The 22,343-nt window shown below is 48.3% G+C and overlaps 1 protein-coding gene across 1 annotated transcript in view; it reads left to right on the forward strand.

Annotated features, from left to right (window-relative positions):
• The window catches only part of TMC3 (transmembrane channel like 3), a 244,009-nt gene that overhangs the window by 214,425 nt on the left and 7,241 nt on the right, over nucleotides 1–22,343 (forward strand). Inside the window, exons 18-21 of the mRNA XM_069625138.1 lie at nucleotides 3,285–3,410; nucleotides 6,135–6,213; nucleotides 7,660–7,702; nucleotides 9,930–10,191. Of these exons, the coding sequence (XP_069481239.1) occupies nucleotides 3,285–3,410; nucleotides 6,135–6,213; nucleotides 7,660–7,702; nucleotides 9,930–10,191 (510 nt within the window). The remainder of the gene's footprint in view (nucleotides 1–3,284; nucleotides 3,411–6,134; nucleotides 6,214–7,659; nucleotides 7,703–9,929; nucleotides 10,192–22,343) is intronic.

Raw genomic sequence — 22,343 nt, forward strand, 5'->3', positions numbered from 1 at the left:
AGGCCGAATGTCATAGATAGGAAATATATATATATATATATAGAACCCTCAAATGGAACCCTCAAATGGAACCCTCAAATAGAACCCTCAAATGGAATCACTCAATAGCGCTTTCTCCAACAAACAATCGACTTAAAAACATGAAACGTGATAATAATAATAAAAATAGAACAGCATTATAATGAATTCCATGTTATATTATGCATACGCCATATGAAGTCAAAAAATCAATAGAAACCCAACGTAAAAGCGAGTAGGTTGGTAATACCGGGATTGGACTCGATGGTTTAGTAATCCCACCCATCATTCTCAGTGGAGAGCTGAGCTTGCGTGCCATATATCAGCTCCCCGGGGCCTGCAAAAAGGGGCTATGTCCACCTGGAAATAGCCTCATAAGTCGCATTCTTTGGGAGGGAGCATTATTCTGAGAGCTCAGCCTTCACAGCCATGCTGTGTGCGTATACCTCGCAGGGGCAAATATGACGCGAAGCTGCAGAGACTGGCTTACACGTGTCACAGCCACACCCCCAGTGCCAGACACCGGCTTCTCTCAGAACAGGCTTCACATAGCAGCGTCTCATTTCAGAGTCTTGGGGCAGATTAACATGCAATGCGTCATGGTTTCGCATGCTGTCCCACACATGGGACACGGCCCGGAATGAGTATCAGACCGACCCTGGCGGTTCAGGGTTAACGGCGCCGTAAAAGGTGCCGGTGCCGTTTACCCCGTACTGCCTCATTACGAGGTCCCCTCGCGGGACCCAGGAAGTAATGCCTGGTTAAACCAGGTGCGCTTACCGGGTCCCGCGAGGGGAAGAGGGAGCAAAGAACAGGGCAACTCGTAATGGCCCGTTGTTTGCTCCCTCTCCCATTCCCATTCAGCCCTATGGGGCTAAAATGGGAATGGGGAAGAACCGGGTCCGGGTCCTTGGAGGGAGGAATTACCGGGCCTTCCGAACTCGGAATGGCCCGGTAATTCCTCATTCTGTTGACCCGGACGCGATTTCGACGGCAGCCATGCCGTCAATAGCGGTATGGCTACCGCCGAGGTCGTAATGAGGCCCCATGACTTGGTAAAAGATGCTGTTTGCAATATCCCCGTCCTGAGACATATGTACAATGCTCGTTCAAACGCCAGAGTTATTTTATCAAAATTAATACTATACCCAACCCTCGTCTGAAGGGTTAAATATTCTGACCCTAATTTTAAAGACATTGCTTTCTGCTCAAGCGGCTCCCTTGCTGTGATACTTGTACCCTTTTTCAAAGTCCTGGGGCCCAACCCTACTTGTGCTGCCAGGCACATCCATGAATCCTAGTTGAAGGAGGACCCTTTTTACATGTGCCACCCACTTGGAACTTTTGTCCCCATCCAAAGACATTAGATGGATTAAAGCATCACAGTATTTCGCTAGACCCCCCCCCCGTTGTACAAAGTCTTACCAATTACGAGCAGCTTTAAAGCCACCTGGTCACTAATTGTAATGGCATCGAGTTCTAGAGAAAGCAATGCAGTTGGAGCACCTTTGGGGAGGTGGACTAGTTTTGTCAAGAACTTGTCTTCAGATATGTCCAACCCCCCAGTGTTGCCATAGCCCCAATGCTCAGAGCCATGCGTAGCGCCTGCCTGTAGTATAGTTCTAATGCCAGAGATATTGCAACACTGCCATGCTTGCTTAAGAAAGATTGGATGCCCCCACTGTATTTTCCCAAAGTGATACCTGCCTTAAGCACCTGCTCCGACCAATCACCAGACTCATGAAGCCGCATGCCTAGGTAGTCGAAGTGTGTAACTTGCTCCAGTTTAAATTAATTCACTTCAACATGGCAAGGCACTAGGCTTAGTAAATTGCGGCTTAAACATAGCTTTGGTTTTGCCCGTGTTCAGGTCGAGGTGCAGAGCTTTACACTTAGACAGGAAACGTGCCAGGACTTTTTGAAGCCTTGGGGGTAGTTGCCAGGATGACTGCATCGTCAGCATCACACAATGCCGGATATTTTGCTGGAGCCATCCGGGCAACCTTGGCACTCCCTCACCAAAGCATCTGTGATCTCCTGGATACAGGTGCAAAAGGGCGATGTACCATCGTCGTACCCTGCGTGACCAGAGTCAGCTGGTAAGAGTCGCAGCCCAAACAACTCAAGTCATAAAAGAATGTCCAATCAAGGTCCTATTAAAATAAAGTCTTTAACTCAAACAAAAAATGCAATCAAGTAATTTGAAAACACTAGAAAAAGCCAACCCTGTAAAGGAACCTACAGAATGCAGTCTCAGAAGAAACAGCATTCTGGGTAGCTGAGCCGGAGTGTTCCGGTGAGAGATTGGCAACAGTATCACTGTTCATAGATATGTCTTTGAAGAAAAAGGTAGACAAGAGGGGGATTAAAAGTCACTTTGGTCCCAAAAGGTGGACCAGGAGGACAGAGCCTCTTTGCAGTGCCTTCGGTTTGTTGTTTTTGGGGGCTCAACAATCTTGAGCCGGGCTTCTAGGAGCTTCCTGAGCTGTTGATTCGGCATCTGGTTGGTTAGCTGGACGACCGGGTTCAACGTGTGGTGTGGAGCAAAAGGCAACGGCACACAGTTGGAAGGAGTTTGGGACATGAAGGCGATGTCTGAGTCAGTGTAGATCACAAGCCGTTCAATGCAGGAATATGGCCTAGAGTTGGCCCTTGAGTTCTGGGCTGCTGGGAGGCCCCATCCAGGGTCTCAGGGTAAGGTGAGCCCTGTTCCACACCCCTACTCCAGGGAGTGTGGCTGGTCTCTACAGCGGATCCTTCACCTCCAGTGAACAGGGTCCTGTTTGCAGTAATGTCTTGCTGCACAGCAATTCATCCCAATCTTCCCTGGGGTGGTTCGGGACCGAGCTCTTCTCCGCCTTGGATGCCTTCTGTCTTCACCTCATAGCTGAGGACATTGGAGCAGGTAGTACTCCCAAAAGAAGTCCGGTGAATCTTGCATTCCTTGTGAGAGTCTAAAGATTAATCAAAGAGGGAGAGGAGTTTCTCTAAATATAAAGGCAACAGGGCCCCAAGCAAGCCTGCTATAAGGGGTCCAATCCATCATTCGGAATTCTAGAAAGTCCTCCCGCATTCCAAATGTCTTCAAGATATTCCTCTGCAAATCCTTCACCATTCCTTAAGAACAGAGCCCATTCTCTAGGCGCTTTGCTCCTCAATTCCCAGGTGCCCACTCTCAGTACTTGCATGTCAGTATAAGGGGAAAGAGCTGGTATTGCAACCAATCGCTGAGCATTAAGTTAACCTTCTTTCCTTTGACCCCGCAGTGGACAAGAGAAAATCTACGACATCGTCTCGGAAACAATCAAGGCGGATTTCCCCGGCTGGTTTAACACGGTTGTCAATTACATCAGCAGCCCGATAGTCATCCTGCCGGCCCTGCTTCTCCTCTTGTGAGTATCGTTGCGTGAGCCGCGGAGCAGAACTCACTCATAGTGTCCTCCGGCAGCAAAGGGGTACTGAACATAGACATTATTATCAGGAAACTGTCATAAAAGATAGTGGATTTGGGGGGAAAGGGAGTGAATTTACTTGAGGGTATAGACAGATGCAAGTGACTGACTAAGATAGATAGATAGATAGATAGATAGATAGATAGATAGATAGATTGATCGATAGATGGATTGATAGATAAATCAATACATGGATAGATAGACAGACAGACAGACAGACAGACAGACAGACAGACAGATAGATAGATATAGATAGATAGATAGATAGATAGATAGATAGATAGATAGATAGATAGATAGATAGATAGATAGATAGATAGATAGAGAGAGATAGATAGAATGATAGATAGATTAATTACCCTAGAGGAGAGAGAGCAGTCCCACCACCATTTTGTTTTCACACAAAACATATACAAAACACACTGCTCTGGCTTGTCTAAGCTCCACTTAAAATGTCTTATGACACATACTTGATTAGTTTATGCCCTAACACATGATTGCTCGGAACTCAGACAAGCACTCCCCCTAGATACGTGACATGGGGCTTCTTTGCACTTCACGCCTGCTCGGAGGCTCCCTGCAGTCCTGCCTGGCCCTCTAAAGCGTGGCACTAGAGCAAATAGTCTTCCTAATATTTTACGCTCATGACCACGGTATGGCTAGAGCAGGTAGAGTTAACCTGAGGGATCTATGTGATCACTACGCCGCCTATAACTGAGCCAACGAAAATGTCGACATCAATTACGAGGCGACGCATTGATCAAATAGATAACTTTATACGTGTCCCCTGGCCCGGAATCACTTATCCGACCCCCCCACCCCACTTACCTTTGCGGCGCACACTACTGTGTGTTCCGCCAACTCCACGCTACCCCTTACGTGGGTCGGAGCTGACGCCGCAGGGTGCTTTTAACAAAAAAATTACTTTCTTGTCCCTCGCTTACCAAAATGGTAAGCAGGGGACACCCCCGCAAACCCCGACTAACGTTACTGCACCCAAGGAGAGCGGGGGACACCCCTGCAACCCTCCACTCTGCTTGGGTGCAGTAATGGGAGTCGGTATTTTGTGCGCCCCCAAAGTCGCAGTTACTGTGGGGGTGCACAAATGAGGGCGACATTTTAGTACGATTCCAACCCGAGGAATTACAGAATAACACTGTGGACCTCTATTGTCTGTGCTGCAATTGCCCAGTGTGTCGGCCTCATTACTGGGTGTGATATTCCAGTGCCGGTGGAAGATAAGCCCCACAAGGCACTGCATCTTGTCCATCCAGCACATATGTATGAGCTGAATCAGGTTGGACTGCGGGCCAGGGGGCCTGCATCTAGGACCTGCCTCCCGTCACAGTTCTGCGTTAGTGACGCTAGCCTCTGGCTTCTCCTGAACCCTGTAAAGCGCTCCGCTGCCTACGGGGCAGGTTTGCGCTATAAATCATAAAATATAATAAAATAAGCATTTGCATTGCAATGCTGTCACCAATGGCGCTGCTTTCATTAAATGGCAGAAGTCACGGTGGCACAAACAGGCGGCATTGTACCGCGGCCTTCAGGGGAGCCGTGGGCTTTCTTGCAGGAATACCCGCTGTCATGACAGTCTGATAGAAGCCATGTGATCTGTTCTGGTCGAGACAAGGTTTGCAGGCACAGAAGACAATTGTGCTCAGTGTTTTCTATATGTGAGAAATGGTGGCATTAAACCTCATGACACCGTGCTGCTGAGGTCCAATTTTTGCATTACTAGAAACAGAGATGGGGGGGTTGCAATTGTATTGAATCAAGTGCCCATTTTAAATGATGCAGATTTAAGGACTGGGCAAATCTCTCATGGATGCATGGATTTATTTCGTTTTCAGATTTTTCCAGAAAACAAATACTTCTCAGTTTCTTAAATCATTCCTCGACACATGTTTCACTGCTGTTATCACTTGGAGCTTCATCAGGATGATAACAATAGAAACGCCACATTCACTTTTTGGGTTGTAGTGTTTGTTACTGAAAAACCTTATTATGAAAAGCCTTCACGCATGAAGTGCCAGGCTATTATGCGAGTCTATGCAAAAAGGACGAGCATACTCGTCCTTGGCACTTAAAGGTTTAATGTTTATTGGGGAAGCAGAGAAGCACCCAGGCTTCAATGGCCTTTTTTGAAAATCCTTGGACCAACCAACCCACTGTCTAACCGCAGAATAATTTTTGACTTGCATAAAATATATGAGGCTCTGCAATGAGGTCTACACCAATTCAGACTTCTAGAGCAATGACCGTCAGTTTCTGCGCGTAGTCAACATACAACGCAGAGGCTGCGCCCTGCGGAGAAGAATTCACAAGACCAATAACTACACAGGTTAGAGGCAACCAGGGAAGATTCCATGTCATTTCAAAGCATAATCAACATACAACGCAACGGCTACGCGCGCAGAGAAAAGTCGCATGACCAAGACCAACTAATTTACAAGTTAAACTAATTGGCTATTCCTCATCCCAGGGAGACAAATACAGATTCAGGAAATGGGTTACAAGTTATAGCTTGCTAGAATTCTGGGGTAAAAACAAAGGTCTTTAATTCCCAGTAAATTTCATGTCAATGAGCAGAAGTCTCTCTGTGTTACAATCACCGAAGCTTTTCCAGATTGTGTTATTTGCTTCTCTGTGCCTTTGTTGCAGCATGTTAATTTACTATCTGCAGAGTATTGCAAGATCCTTGAAATTCACCAATAACCAGCTCAGAAGTCAAATCCAAAACGTGAGTATTGCGCAGTCAACATGCATGAGTGCTGTCGGATGATTAATCCCTGCACTGCTCGTTCAAGAGAATCCCTCCACTGCTCGATCAAGATAACCCCTGCACCACTCGCCACTCAAAATAATCCCTGCACTGCTTGCTCAAAATAATCCCTCCACTGCTCGCTCAAGATAACTCCTGCACCTCTCGCTCAAGATAATCCCTGCACTGGTCGCTCAAAATTATCCCTGCACCGCTTGCTCAAAATAATCCCTCCACTGCTCGATCAAGATAACCCCTGCACCACTCGCCGCTCAAAATAATCCCTGCACTGCTTGCTCAAGATAATCCCTCCACTGCTCGCTCAAAATTATCCCTGCACCGCTTGTTCAAGATAATCCCTCCATTGCTCGATCAAGATAACCCCTGCACCACTCGCTCAAGATAATCCCTGCACTGCTCGCTCAAAAGTATCCCTGCACCGCTTGCTCAAGATAATCCCTACTCTGCTCGATCAAGATAACCCCTGCACCACTCGCCACTCAAGATAATCCCTGCAATGCTCACTCAAGATAACCCCTGCACCACTCGCTTAAAAATAATCCCTGCACCGCTCACTCAAAATAATCCCTGCACAGCTCGCTCAAGGTAATCCCTGCACCGCTCACTCAAGATAACCCCTGCAGCACTTGCTCAAAATATTCCCTGCACTGCTAGCTCAAGATAACCCCTGCACCACTTGCTCAAAAAAAACCTGCACCACTCGCTTAAAAATAATCCCTGCACCGCTCGCTCAAAATAATCCCTGCACTGCTCGCTCAAGGTAATCCCTGCCCCACTCACTCAAAATAACCCCTGCACCACTTGCTCAAAATATTCCCTGCACTGCTCGCTCAAGATAACCCCTGCACCACTTGTTTAAAAATAATCCCTGCACTGCTCGTTCAAGATAATCCCTGCACCGCTCGCTCAAGGTAATTCCTGCATCGCTCACTCAATATAATCCATGCACCGCTCGCTCAAAATAATCCCTGCAATTCTCGCTCAAAATAATTCCTGCACCACTCGCTCAAAATAATCCCTGCACCGTTCACTCAAAATAATTTCTGCACTGTTCACTCAAAATAATCCCTGCACCACTCGCTCAAAATAATACTTGCACTGCTTGCTCAAGATATTCCCTGCACCGCTCGCTCTAGATAATCCCCACACTGCTCACTCAAAATAATCCCTGCACTGCTTGCTCAAAATAATCCCTGTTCCGCTCGCTCAAAATAATCCCTGCACCACTTGCTCAAGCTCTTTCACCTCCACCCAATTGTCAGCTTTGTTGATTGTGCTTGTATACAATTAATAGGCAGTGGAGTAGTTTACAAAGCGCACATCTCCACAGCAATTTCTTTTTACGGGATTTTGAAAAAACTGTATTTTTGTTTATGTTTTTTAAGACACCTTTGTTTGTTGCAGGAGAGAAATGAAGACAAGAAGAAGGTCTTTCAAATGGCAGTCGGTAGGTGCAAAGACGGGGACGGTGCGTGCCGGGGCGTGTGCATACATATAGCCCTCTGTGTACAGTGTGCATAAAACAGGTCTGACTCCGCCCTTTATCCTTCCAAGGATGATAAACTGAGTGCCATCAATAGGGCAATAACCCTGCCTGTTATTACAGTGCTTAGACGCAGGAAGACGTATAGCGCTTCATTGAGTGCTCTTCATCAGGGACCATTTTCCTCAGATCAGATTTTCAGAGTTTTCTCTTTCATTGGGTTCACGCTGAGGAATGGATGGAGAAGGGACAAGGTTTGGGTTAGGTACACTATAGAATTAAGGGGTAGCTTTAGGATTAAAGCTAAGGTTACAATGTTGAGGGCCTGTCAGGTTGAAAATAATTTGAAATGGACACATGGTTTAGCCCATTATACATTACTTAAAGGTGGGTGTAAACTAGAATTTTGCTAAACATATGGTGCTACATGAATTCCACAACTGGACACAAAGAGTCTGCATACAAAGTGTGTCGCAAAATATTTGCTTGCCCACCTCAATGCACATAAATAAGGGTGCCAGGAATGGTGCATGTTGCAATGCCCCACTGGTGCAAAAAATGCACTTTGTTTACAAGGTGAAATATGACGGCAAATGAGTACAGAGCATGTACAATAATGTCTACCCCTCGGAACCCTGGCAGAAATTCACCAGGATAACTTCCTTTGAAGCGGGCAGAGGGTGCTGTACAGGCACACCTAGTGCCACTGACGTTGGCAGTAGACATGAAAGATGAGTGGTGCTGTGAGTGGCCTAGGGGCTTGCCCCATGGAGACTGTTAACCACTTGACATCTTCCCTAATTGGGTGATATTTCTGTGTGGGCGGAGTCACCATGTGGTGGGTGGGCATTTCTGTCTTTTTGGAAGTATGCATTGTCCAATAGGAAGCATTTCATTACATTTCTATGAGCGTAATCTGGATATTCTTAGCTGTATTTTACAGACTTTATTTTGTCTGCTTATGTTTTTATATTTGACATTGTTATTTTTGTGTTGTTTTTAATGGAACCTGCCGTGTAATTCTGAAATAAATGTATGATGAGATGAAATATTTCTTTAATTTACACCAGTTATCATGTGACTAAACACAGGGGCCAATTATTAACAAATAGAAATATTTTGAATTCTAAAAAGACATTTTTTATTGTATACACTTCATTGCAAATTCTTCTAGTTTCTAATTGTAATTGGTTATTTATAACGTGCTTAATACCTAGAGGTTTCTGAGTGCGGAACTGGGGATCAAACCTATGTTGCTCTGCCTCTCTTGCTTCCAAGGCGAGCGCGTTGCCCCTGAGCTATCCTCCCGAGAGTGAAGCACTGTAGCGCCTAAGCACTGTAATAATCATCGCCAACACTATTGCCCAGTTGTTCGACTCAAATGACTGGCTTTTGTAGAACAAAAGGCAGAGTCAGTCCAAGCCAGGTATGGAACCCATGTGGTCTGGGGTTGACCTGTTCCCAAGACTAGCGTGTTGTGTTTGAGTGAAGTGCTGTTGTGGAAATGAATGGCGGTGGCTGCCTTCAGCTGTTCCCCTCACTGCCACGGTTCCTGTGTCCTCTAGAGGGCGCTAGCAGTGTCCCAGGCCTTAGTTCTACAGGCAAATGTCCTTCTGGGGCAGAAGCTGTGTCTGTGCTGGACACGTCACTGTCACCTGCAACGTACACCCTCCCGGGATTGGCCTATTTCATCCTTGGCGGGCCAGTGTCTTCCTCAGTTCTGAAGCACTCGCGATATCGCTTCTGGAGCCCTATCGGCCACTTCCGGTGTCAGTTTCATGGTCATATAGTTTGGGCCATATCAGCGCCATTTTCTATATCACTTCTGTACTCAGTGTCTTGTGCACTGGCTATTGTCGGTGGATTATCATCTGCTCCAGCAATTTGTCCAATGACCCAATGACGGGAGGATAGCTCAGGGGCAACATGCTCGCCTTGGAAGCAAGACAACACGGAGCAACACAGGTTAGATCCCCGGGTCCGCGCTTAGAAACCTCTGGGTGTTAAGCGTGTTATAAATAACCTATCATTTCATATCAAAACAGCACAGAGTACATTCCCCTAGTGTCTGTGGCCTCTCTGACTTTTCCTTCCATTCTGACATACTAGCATAAATTCCAGGCACTGCGAACAATTTGGGGCGCTTACATACATGCATACGTTGTACATGTAACCAAAATGTCGTTCACAGCCCGATTTAAAAATATTGACGGCCATGACAAAAGACAAGAGCCGGAGAGTGACATCACGAGCCAGGAGTCTTCCATTCGCTCATCGACGCCCAGAAAAAATGGCAGCGTGGTCAACTTTGAATCTCCCGGAAGCCGGAGCAGCCGAATCCAAACCATCACCCAATCGGCTCCCCGTGCGGAAACTGCACGACCAGTGGCCGTCACCCCAAGCCCCACGATTCCTGGCATCCAGAAGCATAGACCCGAGCATGCCCCAAACAGGTACGATATTATGGGGAGGAGGGCTGTTATGTTCTGTTACTAGCCTACTGTACCATGGACATCGCCATGGCTGTGGTCTTCAAGCGCGCGGAGCCATGTCCATGTAGAGGTGGACTGAGACCCCGCCCAGGACGACAGACATCATGGTCTGTGAGGTGAAAAGGAAGCAGAGCCCAGTGGAGTGAGAAAAGAGAAGAGTGGGACAAGTCAGGGACACAAAAGGTGCATTTTGTGATTGCTGGGATGAAGGTATCGTTCTTAGTGGGTTCACCAGAAGAAAATGTAATGAAAAGAAGGGTCGAGAGCTTCCCTTGTTGGCCAACAGAACTTTCATGGAGGCAATTACTAGTGTGGTGGTGATGACCTTACATTAAGTCATGTTGTGGATGTGTGATGACCTTACGTTGTGCTCAACAGTGCATAGGCATTGTGTATGGTGGATGCCCTCCTGCCGATGGCTGGCGGGAGATCTGGCAAAGCCGTGCCAGCTGATAGCGGTGTCAGAGACAGGACTTGGCTGTGTACGAGGCACAAAAGGAGGCTTTGACAAAAGTAATCTTAGTAAACTTGAGTCTCATTCCATGAGCTTGGATCTCGAGTGTTCCTCTCTCTAAGCTCCAGAGGTTTACAGCCTCAGAGGTAGTTACATAGGCAGTAGGGGAAGGAATAGGCACAGGAAGGAGACCCAGTACTAGTCCCAGAACCAGTACCGCCCCTCCAATGAGAGGAGCACTGGCTGCTTCTTGCGATCCATGATTGTATGGATGGGCCCCTTCTTAATGCCTGAGATGCCCAAACCCAGCACGCCTTTCAATTGACCCACCTTACCGTTGCCCATGGATTTGGCCGCCTGCTCCTCCGTGTCCATAGGCCCGTCTAGTTGTATAGCACCTCAATGCCTAATGCAATTTTCTATGTGGATTCCACTCATTGTGAACTCGGCGATGTTCCGCTGAATACTCACACCTGCATCCCGCAGCTTGCCACTAATTGTTAGGAGGGATTTTCAGAAACACCGCTAGTGTGGAGTTCTGAAAGGCCATCCCACTGGATTTACAAGGTTTTTCCACATTTGGGACTAACCGAACTCCCACTGGATATCGTAGTCTGAGCAGTAAGGCTTAGTCTTGGTAAATCAAGAGGTTTGGTATAGAGGTACAGCTAACAATGCTTAGAGACTATCTGGTAATAGAGGTCCACACAGATGTACATTAAAAATATACCTTTTATTAAAATACCTGCAATTAAACGTGAACAACACTGCACGATACATAAGCACAATCATATACACGTATTTACACAGTAGGAGTTGAGTCACCACTCCCACTTCTAGAAGCACAGACCAAAGGCAATACTGTGTGAGGTGAAATGGGGGAAAGAAAAATGGTTAGAGAATCCTAGTCAGACACCTTATAATTATAAGCTATTACCCAAAAGTCTAAGCCGGCCCTCCCTAGCCAAATAGCTCAAAATACCAGGGTGTAGTTGGGCTAGTTAACAGCTAAATACTTGAATAGGGCCTAAGCAAGTCCAGTAGCAGCCCCGAGAATCTGCAACACTTTACCAGCCAATATCTGTAATGAACCCTCCCTCCCAACATTCAAGAAAACCCTTAAAACCTGGCTCTTTAGTAAATTCTAAAGCCACTAGGCCTCCATACCATAACATAACTGTGAATGTAAATATTAGATTGTTAGATTGAAAACTTGTATCACCATGCAACCGCTCAATTTCTTTATGTGTAACCATTCGCTCGTGCAACTTTCTGTACCTGCTCTCAAGTAATAACAGTGTATGCCTGAAAATCTGCTAACATGTAATGACTACGCTTCCAAGTAATCTTGTAACCTACGCCGTGACACCCCAGGGTTTGGGCCTATAACCAAATGCAATAAATAAATAAATAAAACAATAGGGGCAATTGATAAAACAGACTGGTTGGGTAAGATAAGGTCCTCAAAAGGAAAGGAGCAACTCCCAATTCCTCTTCACCGAGGGGGCCGCCAAGAAGAACTCACTGGGCCTCATTACGACCCTGGTGCTCCCGTAATGAAGGGGGCCGGTACAGGAACGGCACCCTTCATTATGGGAGCGCCTATTACGAGGTTCCCAAAGCGAGACCCGGAACAGACGTCTGGTAAAACCAGACATCCTTTCCGGGTCCCGCGAGGGGAAGCGGGAGCTAATAACGGGCCATTGGTAATGTGCCCGTTATTACCTCCCTCCCCATTCCCATTGAGCCCTATGTGGGCTCAATGGGAATGGGGATGGGTTCCTGCAAGGAGGAATTAGCGGGTCCTCCAATGTCTGAATGACCGGGTAATTCCTCATTGCAGGAACCCGGTATTGGAACCCGGTATGGAGGCAGCCATGGAGCTAATAGCACCATGGCTACCTCCAATCTCGGAATGACCCCCTATATGCCTATGGGGAAACCAATCGCAACTCTGCCCCAAACTCAGATTATGAGAAAAACCGCCCCAGGTATGTAGGGGCTGCTAAAAGGAACTACCTATGCATTTGGTCCGGTTGCGAGGTGGTCCAGAGTCGTGGGTGCAGAGGTACTTTCCGGGTGTTGGGTTGGGGGGTCTGGCAATCGGCATATCCGATCTCCCGAAGAAGTCACTGTTCCGGGGACCCAGCTGAAGGATGAGGATTAAAAGTAAGCACTGTCGCTCTCATGATGAAGCATGCAGCAGGCGCGGTGAGTTGCCAAGGTGACCTCTCCTTCCTGCCTTGAGCGCTTCACCTTACTCTCCAGGTCCTCCAGGAGAGGATCTGGGGAGAGAAGGCACATGGACATGGCTTCTCTCCTTCCAGAAAGGACCCAACTGTCTCTCAGGACTGTCTTTTAGCAAAAGGAGCCCGAACGGCCCATGAAAGTCATGAACACTGTTGATGGAAAGTCTTAGAAGAGTTTGCTGATTGGCTGAAACCATCATGGCTATGCACAGAGAGCGGTGTGAAAAATTACCCTCCCTCGCTATTTCCTCATAACGGTGCACTTATGTTTATTTTCAAGGATCATCCCGACCTGTTAGTAGCAAGAGCTATGGACAGCACCGAAAGATGACACGATATGGCATTTATAACGCGCCCGTACACAAGTGTTTCGCCATCCGACACTGGTCCATTTCCTCCTGTGCTACCCAGCCCAGGAGGACATTTGTTCTTTTCGTTCTTTACGTTGGGGAGCATAGTAACTCTCAGATCAATTCACACCTTGGGAAACATCTCAATGATACTCTGCTCTTAAGTATTATTCTTACTTGGGTATCTACTGAGCGCGGACCTGGCTTCGGGAAGCAATGGAGCGCTTTACAATCATAGGGGGAAGAACACAGCGAGTGAATCAGAGAAGAAAGGAACGCAGAGCTAAAAATGAGAGAAAGGGAAGGCAATTTGGCGTCAAGCGATCTACGAACATGGAGGGGAAGAAACACAGGGGAGCAGATAGCCTGCTCTCGGGGTACATGGGAGAGGAGGTTGTGTGGACCCTGGAAGCATCTTATGATGGGTACTCGTATTCTGATTTCACTAAATGACACTGGCCCTCATTACGACCCTGGCGGAAATCGAAAAACGATGGCGGAAATACAATATCGCCATCGAATACCGCTCGGTGCGATTATGACCCGTCACCGTAAAGTACGATGCCATCAGCGACACCGTAGTGAACGCCAACGCAAACTGCACCAAGTACGCGCACGCGCGCCATGCAAAACCGTAATTACCACCATGGCGCAACGGTACGCGAATGCTGACCCTAGCGGACATTCACTTAACGCCATCAAGCATGGCGGAAAGTACCATTCCGCCATGGTGAGAATTACGGCATCGCGAACCAACTGTAAATGGCCCTACTGAGTGCCTGTACACCACTCCCTGCCCACATTGCACAACACCTCGTAGGTGCAATGAAGTTACACAATGCAACCAGTGAAATGTACAAGTCACCCATGCATGCCAACGAACAAATGAATGTAGGGGCTCCAAGTGCCTTGTGAGTGGCCATCCATATTTGGCATGTCACCATTGCCGTACTGATGCAGCACAGGCACGTGAAGGTTCAAGTACAGCAATATGAACTGAAACATGAGACAAAACAACAACAGGCCCCCATCGCTTGACACCAGTGTAAGGCAACATTCAAAGCAGTATCCTGAGGGAGACTGCACCAGCCCTGTACCCTTGCCAGTAAACAAACCAACCATCAGCATAAGCATGTACCACACAAGTTGGCAGAGTGACTGAGCAGCCAGGCTCATCTCAAGAGGGGCCAATGGGAGCTGCAGGGCACAGATGGCACGAATACAGAAGCTATTCCAATGGACATGACCTCAGTCTCCCTCCAAGAAACGCACGCAAACACAAGCACCTGTGACCAGCCATTTACTGATAATCACATCATTCCACCAATCCACCTGGCAGACCGGCATCTGTTACACAAAAGCTAATCCCCCGCCCCTGAGCATGACATCATCAAAACAGTCATAATGGCAGGCCCCATCCCTGACCTTACTGGGCTTCGTAGGCAAACGCGGCCAGTACAGTACCACGCAACTATACTCAGAAGCCGGAACCCAATGCAGATCTCCTCACAATACACCGCTCCACAAATAGGAATATGCTACATTACTTGCAAAGAATAACGCTACACGGTTGAAATCAGAATCACATTTTAATGCACATCAAATTCACCAAGCCCATACAGCTATTAGGTCATGAACTCCAAAATATTTTTCATTACTGTGGGCTGCATCCGCAATAAATGACCAGCTTCTTCTTGTGTGACACCCTGTTCCTTCATGGTACACAGGGGCTACATTCACGTTCAAAAAGGCAACATGGAAGCGCCGAGAACCGCAGGGCCGTCCCATTAGGTAGGCACTAGTCCAGCTGAAAGGCTGATATGTAGCTCCTAGCCACTAGTACTGCGTAAGGGCATGTGGCCCATTGGCGATCGTCCCATAAGATCGTAATGGTGCTCCACTGATTAACTCGAAGCAGCAGGTGTCGGGAGTAAAAGCCATCTGCAGGAGTGGCATACAGATGGCAGCGGCAAAAGGGGAGGAGATACCTGTCACCCAAATGAAATGAAAAAGAATAGCATGGGCATCAGAACTTCATTTGTATTACTCACTTCAATGATCACACTAAATCCACAGCCATATGCATGCTAGCCCACTCAAAAGGATTATTTCCACCCAAAAATCACTTGCGAATCATAACTATATAAATCGAGGTGAAAACACTATTACAAACGAGTGTTTGTGTGCATGCGTCTGTTAAGACAGAATCCATTAGATGGGATTCGTAACGTGCATAGACACAAGTGTTTGAAGGCGCGTCGAGACAGGGAGGGTTCAACAAGGGCAGATAGACGATGGTCCCACTATGGCAGCAATGCATCACATAGCGCAGGGGAAGGGGATAGATCCCGAAAAGCCATGTACATGGCAAACTCTCAATTAAATCATCTGTCCATGCATCCATACATCATTCCCTCATCCCGGTATGAAAACGCCTGATTATTTACTCACATCACATTTGAAATTTCCATTGAGTCTGTGCGTAATGCAGTCTGCAAAATCCACTGTGCTCCAGCCCGGAATTCTAGTGTTGTGAAGTAACATGTATTTGGGAACGTCCTGCCTTATCGTCCACTACGCTATTGCGCATCCCATACTATTCATATCAATCATTGCATTCTCGCCATGGCCCCTGTCCCAAGGACATTAAACAATAGAACGTTATATTTGCAGTCAGACCTGTGGGCGTCTCCTCGCCGCTAGCTGAAAACCGAAAGCGCTGTCCTTCGAATTCCTCATTTGCAACATCACGTCGATAAGGCATCTGTGACCGCTTGAAATCACAAATTCATCCATGTAGTGCGGCAGTGTGTGAAAATGGCAACTGGCTTCACTCACAAATGGGACGCCCCGCCCGTCGGTGAACCTCGGTACAGTGCTGCATGAGGGTCCACCGTTAATCGAGTACTACATTCCACTGACCCTTCACAAATTTGTTCGCGACTGCAAAGATAGTATGTGAAACAATGGGACCATAGCAGAATGAACATATAAACCAATATTTCACTGCCATCGGGATTAAATACATGATTGTAATAGCAAGATGCCATGCGTCACATTGCAGCGTTGTGTGCGGGACGTGCTCGCCCAAAGGGGATTGCAGCTGGCACAGGTGGAATGAATCACCACAGGTGGAGGCTATACAGCCTGAAAACACATAAATTGCACACCCAACCCCCTCCCACAACCACACCCACTCCAAAATGCTACCGGCAGGACTAGCGATGTTGGCCCTGGGGGACCTGATAGCACTGCAAGTACTACAACTTCAAGAAGAAGACGAACACCAACTACTACAACAACCGGCCGCACAGAGGAGACGCAGGAGGAGGAGGAGGGCAAGGCAGGGCCAGCAAGGGCCACCAGCACAGCCACTACCACCACGCAGGCAGCCCGCAATCCCACGCCTCCGAGCTCATCCGTTCAACCTCACTGCTGAGCAGATCCACAACCTCTACCGTTTGGACGGGGACACCATAACCGCCATTGTGAACATGACACACGCTGACCTTGTCAGCATGATAGATAGCCCAACCGCCATCCCACCCCTACTGAAGGTGGTGTCTGTACTCCACTTCCTGGCCACAGGCACCTACCAGCACACAGTCGGACAGTTGCATGGCATTTCACAGCCACTGTTGTCACGGACAGTATCGCAAGTGCTCGATGCCCTCCTGAAGCACGCAGACGACTACATCTCTTTACCACGCTCGGAGCAGGAGATTACAAACACAAAAGTTGGATTCCATGCACTGGCCGGCATACCGGGTTGCATTGGTGCCATCGACTGCACCCATGTGGAATTGGTTGTCCCACATGCCATGGAGGCCCAGTACCGCAACCGGAAACAATATCATTCTCTTAATGTACAGATGGTGTGTGACTCCAACAGGATCTTTACACATTGTTGTGCCCGATTTCCTGGATCAACCCATGATTCTATGGTCTTGAGGAACTCTACAATACCACGCTACATGGAGTGACATGCAGGGAACAGATCCTGGCTACTCGGTGAGTCTCATTTCATGCATGATAATGTGGGGTATGTGATGCGGCAATGACCTGGCAGGAAGGGGGGGGGGTGCGTACGTAGCAATGTCATTCCACAAACATCCTTTATTGTCCACATACAGGTGATGCCGGGTATCCACTGAAGAGATGGCTCCTTACACCACTCCGGAACCCACAGAACCAGCATGAGGAGGACTACAACCATGCCCACTCACGTACCCATGTAGTCATTGAACAGGCATTCGGCCTACTGAAGGCTCGTTTCCGCTGCCTCAGCAGGTCTGGCGGGGCACTCCTGTACCGCCATGAGAAGGTTGCAAAGATGGTCATGGCATGTGTCATGCTACACAACATGTGCGTACGTAGAAATGTGCCCATGCCCCCTGACGCAGAACTGCAAGCACCTGAAGATGGTCATGATGAGGGTGGGGATGTGGCAGCACCTCAAGGAGTCCGCGAGGCACAGGAGGCCCGTGAAATTCGTCAGAATATCATAGATTCATGCTTCTAGCACTCACGCCTGGTGGCTGATACATGGACACGGGACTTGTGGCACTGTGTGTGTCTGGAACATGCACAATGTGGACTGTACGCCAATAAAGGCCTCGTACACAAAGATCAATGTCCACACATCTCATTGGATGATTATGTAATGTTTATAGCATATGTGAAATTATATTACACACCCCATCGACCCGCCACCCAAGAAAGCCCAACACCCCCCCTCCACCCTCCTACCTCCCCCGTGAACACCAGTGTCCAAAGATGCTCATTGTCAGTGGGCAGACGCTATTGCAAGCCCCCTCTCCGGGTATCAGGGGCACCCCTGCCTGTGGAGCGCAGGTTCCTCCCAGATCTACGTTGGGGGCTGCCCTGGACGGAACTTGCAACGGATGATGTCTCTGCCTGCTCACGTCCATGCATGTCCCTAAGGGTTTGTGAGAGCTCAGTGAGCACACGGCGCACAGCGGCAAGTTCACCACATACGTCTTTGGACGTCGCATGCAGTTCCCCCCTCAGGCTCTCGGTGCTTCTCTCCATTTGTACCCTTAGTGTCTCTGTACTTCTCTCCATTTGTGCCCTAAGTGTCTCAGTAGATGTTTCTATGACTGCCTTAGAACCCCCACATTCATCAGCATGCACCTTGAGGAGCGTGGCCAGTTGCTGCTGTTGCACGATCACCTGGTCGAGGGACTGTTGCCTCTGCTGGGCCATGGCCATTTGCGGTGGTGTCACAGAGGGGCTGATCACCTCATGTTGCCTTGCCACAGGGCTTGTGGGGGATGGCCAGTCGTCGTCTTGTGGGTGCCCCTGCGTGGTATCCCCATGGTGTACGGGATGAAACAAACAGGGGGATTGAGACATGTCATGGATGGGTCCTACATCGACAGCACCGTTTTCTGTGTCGGAGCATGCTGCCATTAATGCAGTGTCACCTATGGTGCTGCTGCCACCAGAAGCAGTGCCTTCTGTGGCATCCATTGGGGGGACCTGTGGTGCTGCTGTTGTGGGCATGCTGGCTGCTGGGGTGCCTGTTGAAGTCCCCTCCTGTGTGCTGCCACTTGATTTGTGCTGCTGCCGTGTCTTGATCCGTGCAGCTGAGGTGGAGGGTCTTTGGCCGTTGGTCTTGGCCCTCTTTGCAGGTGTGCTGGTAGGGGTGTCCTGGAGCTCGTCGTTTGAATCGGACCCTGTGGTGGAGTAAAGGAGGGCGAGCGTTATTTATGGGTCTGTGGAAATTGGAATGGCAATGTATCACATGCATTGGGGTGGTACCTGAGGGTGATTTGGGTCATGGCCTTGGAGGTGGTTTCATTTTTGTGTGGATTGAGGATGCAGTTGTTTTGCAGCCTGCAGTTAGGGTGTGCATGCTGCACGTGTAGAGGGTGTTTTTAGGATTTTTGATTATTTATGTATTTAATGTGACTTTTAAAGTGCGCTATCAGGCCAATGTATGTGGACGTTCTCCTGGACATGTGTTTCTGTTGCACTATGTGGACACATGGTACTTCACATGATTGGACATTGTGGATTTAGCATTGTTTTATTTGGCCCACCTACCTGATTCTTCGGATGTCTGCACTCCTTTCTCCATCCCTCCGACTCCCTCTATACTCTCCATTCCAATGGTGGAGGCACAGATTTCTTCCCAGGGGGTCAACTTGATGGGTGATTCCGATCCTCCCCCGGTAGCTGTGGCAATGTTACGGTTGGCTGATAGTATGCTCCGTACGCGTATCCGCAAGTCGTCCCATCGCTTTCTGCATTGCTGTGGGTTGCGGGGTGCGGTCCCCACCGCACTTACCCGCTGTGCCACCAGGGCCCATATGGCCTTCTTGTTCGCAAGTGCCGTCCTGGTCGTTTGCGTCGAGAAGACGACGGCAGCATTCTCCTGGAGGGTCTCTGTGAGCACGGTGAGTTCCTCATGGGAGAAGTGGACCTGCCGCTTGCGGTCGCACGCTTTTTTAGCAACTTTTCCCATTTTGATTGTTTTAACTAGGGTGGCTAACGGGTTGGGATGTGTCTCAGGGTCGGATTTTTAATGGTTGTGTTGGGATTCTGATTTTATAGGTGTACGGCGTGCTGTTTCCCGTTCCGGCCCCATGTTTTTACTTCCGTTTCCGTATATTTACGGTCACCGTATTTTGCGATTACCGCTCATTACGGTGACCGCTATGATGGGTGGCGGAATTGCACCTAGGGCGCCGTACGACGGCGGTGAGGGGCGTTTTGGGGACATTTCCGCCATCGCGGACTTTGCACTTCCGCCATGGCGTAATGCTCGTGCCCGATGGGTCGGAATTAGCCGCACTTTACTCCATCGTGCAATGGCGGAAACGCTATTTACGCTATGGCGGTCAGGTCAGTTACTTTCCGCCAGGGTCGTAATGAGGGCCACTGCGTGACTGCAAGTGAGCAGCACTCGCCCACTTCCCCTTTTTGCCTGAAGGGGGAGTAAGATACTCAACTTAAGCAGCATATTGAACATATGTGCAGCCATCATGAGCTAAACTACAAACAGACCCCAAGCAAAAGACTACATGCAAATTCTGAAGCAAGCTCTCAAGCAGTGGTGGAAATGGAAAAAATGTAAAGGGGATCCCAAAAGGGCCGGGTTGGGGGTGGAGATTGGAGAGGACGGAGTTCACAGGGGGAGGAGCTGGCAGTTGGACTCTGCTCAAAGGAAATGTTCAAAATAATAGTTTTTAAATGGTGCAATTTCTTTCATGCTGTTTCTTTCCAAACTCCGCCCTGTACATCAATTCCATTTTAAATCACTTCCATGGCAGTGGTGCACTCAACGTACTGTCGGTAATGCAGTGATTTTCATACATTAAGGGATCCACAGACCTGCTGTACGAAGGCTACCAGGGTAGCTCAGCAGGTTGAGAGACCGTTGCTGATATATTATATATTCAAAACTTTATAATCCTTTTACTTTTTGCAATTCCTTGTAAAAAAAAAACAAGTGCCATAAAATGTGTTTGGCCAGGGGATGGGTTGGACTCGTCACTTGCTTATATTCAGGGCAGAGGTGGGGGTATTTCTGCCCCTGTAGTGAAGTTGGCACCCATGGACCCAGAGTTTAATTTCCTAATAACTGCCGTCAGCATAACAGAAGCATTTATTTGTGATTTACCAGTTTGTTAAGCATATATCATCTTTATAAATATAACCTGTGATAAAACACAAAGCAAGGGACAGCCAAATTACATAGTAAAAAAAAAACACATTTAAAAAAAACTAGCGAACTAGTGACTGCAAGCAGCATTTATGAGTCTGGAAATGACTTTTTCTTTTCTATGAAAGTGTAAGATGCACATTTGGAAAACAGCCAGAAGAAAGAAACAGGCTCGGCAAATAGGACCGGGGCGAGTGGTGGCTGGGGAAGGGAACACAGTGCAGATTAGTTCACCCAGCCCCCAGCTTCCCTTGCGAGGCTGAAGGCTCGGTAAAGCCTTGTCAGGGCTGAGGTAGGCCGGCTCCCGATATCCGGCCAGACATCTGATGCCAGATCTCGGACCTGGCAAGAGCCGGTCCATGGACCAGCGCTGCTCTCAAGTGTATATTTGATAATACCCCAAGGCCATGTGAACACCAGCTGCCAGGCTGCAGGAGGGCAGGTGGAACTGCGTCAGACATACGAGCAGCCAAAGGGTTCCCTAAACATGCAAACCATACAAGTGTATACTCCCCCGAGACTGTGCCTCATGCTTTGCAGCCAAGATCAAAACATTTAACTCAAGATGCAAATATAGGTTTACAGACCAGAGCTGCAGCCTAGTTAGTTAAAGCCCGGAACCCTAAGTTAACGGCCATTGCAAAGCAGCGGTGGGTTATAAGGCTGTACGAATCTGGGGCAATCACATCTCAGGTGATTTTCCTTTTCGCTGAAGGATAGCTGGCTGCATTGCAGATTCTACCTGGCAGGAGGACAAACAGCCTTTCCCAAAAGACATAAAATGAAGCCAAACATGGTTGACTTGGGAATTGTAAGAGTGTTCCTTGTGAACTGAAAGCGCCCTCTTTCTATTTCCATTGCCCCTGAATGCCAGGCACAGAAGTAAAGGAACGAGAAGGAGCACAAGAGGAGTTGAAGAATCACCAACTAAGAGGAGCACCAGGAAAAGGTCAATGAAAGAAGACATGGCGTGTACCGAGCCCGTAATATGAACTCTAGGAGAAGATCAATGGTCACGGCGTGTGTTCCGAGCAACCTGAATGACCAAGAAACACCTACCGCCTGTGTTCTAATTAAGCAATTAGCCCCGAGCAGGGGGAGCAGTAGCGTTTCAGGTGATGCCCCGGGACCCATAGTTACAGGCCTGTGCAAAGCAAGGGCCTTAACGCATGCCCCAGGGCATTACCTGAAGCAGCAATGACCCCCTGCGAGGGGCTTATTGCTATTAGTACCCCTGCCCGTAAGAGTGGGGTACTAAAATCATTTTTTTCTTTGCAAAACATGCCTGCGTTTCACTACGAAAAAAGAAAAAATGGCCACCAAGGATAGGAAAATGAAGTCCATTCTCCCTTTCCATGGCTGCCATTGTA

Source organism: Ambystoma mexicanum, chromosome 11 (genome assembly GCF_040938575.1).
Source record: "Ambystoma mexicanum isolate Mex_15411 chromosome 11, UKY_AmexF1_1, whole genome shotgun sequence".
Taxonomy (NCBI): Eukaryota; Metazoa; Chordata; class Amphibia; order Caudata; family Ambystomatidae; genus Ambystoma; species Ambystoma mexicanum.